The sequence below is a fragment of the Sander vitreus genome, chromosome 20, assembly GCF_031162955.1.
Source record: "Sander vitreus isolate 19-12246 chromosome 20, sanVit1, whole genome shotgun sequence".
NCBI classification, from domain to species: Eukaryota; Metazoa; Chordata; class Actinopteri; order Perciformes; family Percidae; genus Sander; species Sander vitreus.
In genome coordinates, this window is record NC_135874.1 from 25,641,518 (window position 1) to 25,647,771 (window position 6,254).

The following is a 6,254-nucleotide window of genomic DNA, read 5'->3' on the forward strand; positions in this document are numbered from 1 at the left end:
CTCACCTTTCTCTCTCCGCTCTGTTGTGCCTACAATTCCCCTCTGTTTGTTGATTTGTCTGTCTGTAATCCTAGAAAACAGCAGCTCTCTCCTTCATTCATTTTCTCACACAGTTTATTTGAAAGCTAAAACAGTAGGCATAGCTCCTCCCTTTGTCTCTGGTGGCTGTGATAATGAAAACGTATGTCATGTGATATATTGGACCCAAGGCCTTTAAGATAAAGACCATAGTGAGAATGAATGTTGACCCCAGAACTGGATTGGGGCTTCATCAAAGAGACTGTTGGTCCTCACAGAAAGAGAAAAACTCACAAAAAATCCTGTGACAAACATTTTATTTATACAAACAAGTTAAATTTACAGAACAGCAAATCAACAATTTGATTTAGCAGTGCAGAATGACCAAAAAAAGCCTGGAACATTAAAACTAGAGGTTCACAAACAGTTGAGATTGATTTGCTTTCCAATAACCTTTTAAAAGCCAACCAAGTTACTGATGCAGACCAACTTGAGTGTATCTTATACAAGTTTTTCTGACAATGGAGCAGTTGTAGAGTTTCCTGGGTGCTCAGGTTTAGACTTGATGGATGTTGGGGCCTTTGCATTTGTTAAGTTCATTTTGCTCCTTTTAATGTACTTGTCTTTGGGGAACACTTTGGGCAAAAGATTAGGAGCTGTCTGGGTCTTGTTAATGGAAGGTGGTGGAATGTTTTGGAGTACCTGATTATCTATCACTGAGGGGGTGTTGGTGGGAGCTGGAGTCTGGTTTGGCTTCATGTGTTTTGTTGATGATTTGAGTCGAGGCTTTTTGGACTTCTTTTTTGGCAGATGGGACAGTCTTGAGATTCCCACCACCTTTAGTTTAATTGGGGCTTCAGATATTCCTGCCATGTTCCGTGCCTGGCAGCGATATTCACCAGCGTCCTTGTATGATAACCCGTTCAGGCTGATTATCGACCAGCGAACTCCAACTCGAGGAGATTCCTGCATAACTGGAACATACAAAGTTGCAAAATCTTAGCATTCTATACCAGTTTGGCTTAGAGCAGGGGTTTCCAACGTTTTTTAAGCCAAGGACCGCTTAAAGCGTAACTCTCGCCAAAATGCAACCTAGGGCCTTTTTGTGAATGTACTCGAGTCAAACTTTCGTTTAAAAGCATATTTAGGACAGAAGCGTCACTTTTAAGATTTACCGTATTCTCGTTTTTCGGTCAAATGGTCTTTTGAATGGGAGTGCTAGGGACACTTTTATGCTAGCCTCAAAATAGCTATTTTTAAAACATTAAGAAGGCTCGACACAACATGAGACTTTGCTTGAAGTATCGCCAGGGGCTCTACACATGAACTCAGCATTGAGACATTGTTTGTGTACCCAGAGTTTACTAAAAAAGGTTTTGAGCAACTCACGTTAGCAGTTGTTCTTCCGGTCGCCGTCTATCGAGCCAGTCAAAAATAGTCGAGGGAGGAGAGTAAAGATGGAAAGCTCCTAAAGCTTAGTTCCATATAAATGCACGGATAATTTGTTGTTTTGTCGTTAGTGAAACACAATATTGACCTTGTAGTTGAAAAAGGAGCCTCATATAAGAATGATATTTCCTTCTATGGAGTCCGTTCATTCGCATTCGGAGATTGCCTATTTTAGACTGGGAAAATGGCGGTTAGCGTAAACAACAACTGCTAACGTGAGTTGCTCAAAACCTTTTTTTTTAGTAAACTCTGTGTACATAAACAATGTTCTCAGTGCTTGTGTTCATGTGTAGAGCCCCTGGTCATACTTCGAGCAAAGTTTCATGTTGTGTCGAGCCTTCTTAGTGTTTTAAAAATAGCTATTTTGAGGCTAGCATAAAAGTGTCCCTAGCACTCCCATTCAAATGGCCATTTGACCGAAAAACGAGAATAAGGTAAATCTTAAAAGTGACGCTTCCGTCCTAAATATGCTTTTTAATGAAAGTTTGATTCGGGTACATTCACAAAAAGACCCTAGGTTGCATTTTGGCGAGAGTTAACTGAGAGAGAGACTGAGCAGGGACCCCCTACTACATACTGTATAAAATTAAGTTGCATATTAAACTGGGCCTCCAATATTGTGTAAGTACCTTTTTAGTGCATAGAATACTAAGCTATCAAGATAATTGCTGGTATGATTTTGTAAATCAACTTTTAATGTTAAACATACATGTGGCACAGTGAATCTTTAGTATTAACTGTATCTGTGGATGGCTACCTTAGTGACCACCTTACCTTTAGGCCAGTAAGCCTATCATCTATGTGTTTTTCACAAATAGGGTGATTTATATTTGTACTACCGAAACGTTGCCTACTATTACATTTATTTTTTGCAAGTTTTCTTTGCAACTTTTGACTTACTTATCCCCCTCCAACGCACCTGTCTCACATTATAGACGTGCAAAGTATGTTTCTGTAATGACAAACTTTTAAAAAATTAACAATAATTTGGTGCCCCCCCCTGCAGTAACTCTGAGGACCCCCTGTGGAAGATCTCTGGCTTAGAGTTTTACACAGCCAGTTTTAAAGACATGGTGAAAGCATCACAGAAGTAAAAATACCTGGGAAACACTGGTAGTAGGAGAAAATCCCTATAAGCTATAACACATGGATCTTAAAAGAGATGAGATAGCACCAACTTACAACTTTCCAAATTCCTGGGTAGCTGGTTAGAGTTCTCAAGGATGTCTTGTTGGCAACAATCTGCACGGAGAACCAAATTACAACATGACTTGAGCGATGCTCGGATCTTAGTAATATCACTTTATCACCTGAGCCAAGCCGGTTGTGCTCCCAACTCGTCACATACAGCGGTTGGTCAGTGGCCCACAGCGTCAAATACCGACACTGACACCCTTTAGTGTATGTATGGGATGCATCGGGACTCCTCAACCGCAGTGCTGTAAGATGGCGTAGTATGAAGTACGACAATGGTAAGGAGTAGTATTTCAGACCAAAACTTAGCATACGGAGATTGGACAGATGGGTGGGTCAAACACAGGACTTTCACGCAGGAGATCTGGGTTTTTGTCACATAAACGTTCATATTTTAACCTCACCCACAATCTTTTCCGAACCCTAACTAAGTGGTTTTACCTTGCACGTTGAAAAATTACGCCAAAGGAATACCCAGAGTGTTAAAAAGTGGCGCCAAAGGGTCCAGACCTAGGACATTGAAAAATGACACCAAAGGGTTACCCAGAGTGTTAAAAAGTGGCGCCAAGGCATCCTGACCAAGCGGCAGTATTTGACGAGTTGGGAATGAGAATGTGTCGCAGCCTGAGTGGGTGTTACCAGTGTAGGCTGACGTTTTGATCCAGGTCAGGGTTGGTGTTGGGTAGCCGGTGGCGTCACAGCGGAGGATTACGTTGCTGCCCAGTGGAGAGATGACTCTGGTGGCTGCAGGCTGGACTGAAGGCCTCATACAGCGGGGCAGCTCAGCCTGGGTCATCAGCAACCCTGATTGACCCAGAGACCTGCGGCATACCAGCAGCTGGTCCATGAGAACCACAGGACTCCCCAGGGACGTGGACAGGGACATCACCATGGCGATCTGGCAGTCACACAGCCAGGGGTTGTCATGGAGACCTGGATATTCAGGACAATTTGCCTCCTTTACATAATTGTCATGTTTAATATGTGTCATAAATTGGATGGAAAATCATTGTTGTAATGGCAGGTTTTCAATTGTACACAATAATCCATTGCTGATTTATAATTGAACAGTAGTGTTGTTCTTTGAAAGTACTTTCTACCAACAACAGGTAACAGTACACATTGGGCGTCTTTATTTCTTTGTTGGTTTAAATAAAGTGTAGCTCATTTAGAAAGGATTAGAATATAATGTGTCTCTATCGCTCCCAAATGTATTGTACCCAAAACTCTTCTTTGTTCTTGTCCTTCCTGTTGTCCTGGGAGAGGAAACCAAAGGTCCAGCAGCTCAGCAGGTAATATAGTGAGCCTGAGGAGAGGAGACAGGGGGAGGAGACAGGGAGTGGAGAGGACAGGAGACAAGGAGGGGAGACAAGGAGCAGAGAGGAGATGAGACAGGGAGAGGAGAAGGACGAGGAGAGGAGAGGAGACAAGGAGAAAAGTAGAGAAGTGAGATAAGTTGAAGATACTAGCTGTGTTCGAAACCATTCTCTATCACGGAAATGGTGCACTATGTAGTGTGTTCACCATTTTGGTGTTCGAATTCTCCGCGGTAACTTTCATTCACTATCTAGTCCACTATAAAATACCCACAATGCACAGCTAATTTGAGTGTTCATACGACGTATCCTTTATTTTACTCGCGTGCACCACAATGCAACACTGTCGTGTTTTCCCGAGAACCAACAAGGAAAAAATGGAGCGGGCTTTTGTTTCTAAACAGTGGAAATGTTTCAGGGAAGAATTAGAAGTATTTTTGGTTTGTTTACATGTTGCTGGGCGCGCCCGCCTCCGTCACACACACAACCGGCGCATCTCCTGACGCAACGATATTTTCAGTGAGGCTCCGAAATCGGAGATCTGTAGCTTTCTAGGCTCCATGGTTCTGTGGTATCTGAACACACCTGTTGCTGGACAGGTCGAGGTAGGTGATGTTGGGAAGAAAGAGAGCAGCGTGGGCAGGAAGGCTGGACAGGCGGTTGTTATGGAGACCCAGAGTCTGGAGGCGGGGCATGTCCCTGAGCCCCTCCCAGGGGAAGGATGTCAGGAGGTTTCCATCCAGACGCAACTCTCGCAGGGCCTTCAGGTTGACAAAGCTGCTGGGGTGGATGGATGTGATGGAGTTGTAGGTCAGCCACAAAAAACGCAGCTCGGACAGGTTGTAGAAGGCTGCCCGGGGCACCCTGGAGATCAAGGTCTTCTCTAGACGCAGTTTGACTGTGTCAGCTGGGACATTGATGGGAACAGCTGAGATGCCAGGGTCACTGCACTGCACCAACCTGCGATGTTAAAAACAAAATTGTTAGGACTGAAGTTTGGACAGACAAACATCTTCTTTTTATCTATTATTTTTAACTTTTACAATGCATCATCAAATGCTGTAAAAAAGTAACCATTCCTCTGTTCCACGATCTGCAAGATCCAACTTTAACCCCTGCTTATAACCAACTTTGTCAAATGATGGCATCACCACCTATAACATTTGTTCGTTAGCACTGCTGTGTTGGTTTCATAGAGCTTCAATAATACGACAATTATTCAAATACAATCCACTGTAATGAGTTGTGTTCCGGCAGAAACAAATCACTTGTACACACAAATACAGAAAGATGGGAATGAAATCAGCCTCACTCAACCTGATCTCTGCTATTCCACTGTATCCGTACGTGCAGGCACATAAAGCTGGACAGGATTGGACCGCCAACAGAGGGGACTGCAGGATGTGAACGAGGACCAGCAGATACATCCTTCATCAGACAAACCGCATACTCAGACAGGCACTTTGTTTCTCCATATTCCCAGTCCTCTCCAGTCTGAGGTTGTATCCACAGTGCAGCGTGAAACTGAATCCCAGATTAGCTGGGATTACACTGCTTACAAGTGACATGTAATCCCATGCCTCCCAGTCTGAATAACGAATCACAACATCAGGGCAAGACCAAGTCCTTTTTTGAGCCTTGAGGACAAAAAATGTACTCCACTATGCACCCCACCCTGCGGAGTATTTCGTTTTTAACATTATATGTACATAACATGACAGTCTAAGGCAGTGTTTCTCAAACTTCTCCGGGCCAAAAACTCACAGACCACCTAACTGCAAAAATATCCCCCCAAAAACAAAAGGCCTCCTACATGAACAGTGTATTACACATTACAGCCAAATTAAATGATTTGTTTTTACAAATGGCTTGCTCACTCATTGTCTCTGTTGCCGTCTTAATGAAGACGACTGGTGCTGCTTATGCTGTGACATCAGGGAAGCAATGTCTGTCTTAAACCATCGATCCATCTTGTCAGTTGACAGTAACTGTAAACTTTATTCCTTCACTGATCATTTGTGATGTAAATTGTAGGCATAGTTGCAAAACCTTTGGCGTCGTTGTTGAAGTCCGACAACACAGCAAAACAGCCAACTCAAATAATAATGTTTAACTTTAGGCTTTGGAGTCGCTGGCAGGCAGCTTGAGAAACACTTTTGAATTGTAAAACTGAGTAGGGGACCTGCTGAATAACAGAACAGGAGGAAGGAAAGGAGTGCAGGGCAAGAGGCCGGGTTGCAGGCTAGAGGGTTGAGTTTTAGGTGGCTCAGCGCAATA

At 43.4% G+C, this 6,254-nt stretch overlaps 1 protein-coding gene across 1 annotated transcript; it reads right to left on the minus strand.

The window, feature by feature from the left end:
* Window positions 1-318: 318 nt before the first annotated feature.
* Window positions 319-5,404, minus strand: lrit3b (leucine-rich repeat, immunoglobulin-like and transmembrane domains 3b). Its single transcript, XM_078278168.1, has 6 exons — window positions 5,295-5,404; window positions 4,563-4,937; window positions 3,882-3,967; window positions 3,301-3,594; window positions 2,650-2,709; window positions 319-992 (listed from the first exon to the last, which is right to left on the minus strand). The coding sequence occupies exons 1-6, from the start codon at window positions 5,402-5,404 to the stop codon at window positions 520-522; spliced, it is 1,398 nt and encodes a 465-aa protein (XP_078134294.1). The 3' UTR covers window positions 319-519.
* Between the last annotated feature and the right edge of the window lie 850 nt (window positions 5,405-6,254).

Bases quoted from the DNA above. Each gene is read 5' to 3' on its own strand.
- lrit3b (XM_078278168.1), bottom strand. From the start codon at position 5,404: ATGTATCTGCTGGTCCTCGTTCACATCCTGCAGTCCCCTCTGTTGGCG. The intron at 4,938-5,294 runs GTTGAGTGAGGC...TTAACATCGCAG, and splicing joins AGTGGAATAGCAGAGATCAG to GTTGGTGCAGTGCAGTGACC. The intron at 993-2,649 runs GTAAGTTGGTGC...TGTATGTTCCAG, and splicing joins ACCCAGGAATTTGGAAAGTT to TTATGCAGGAATCTCCTCGA.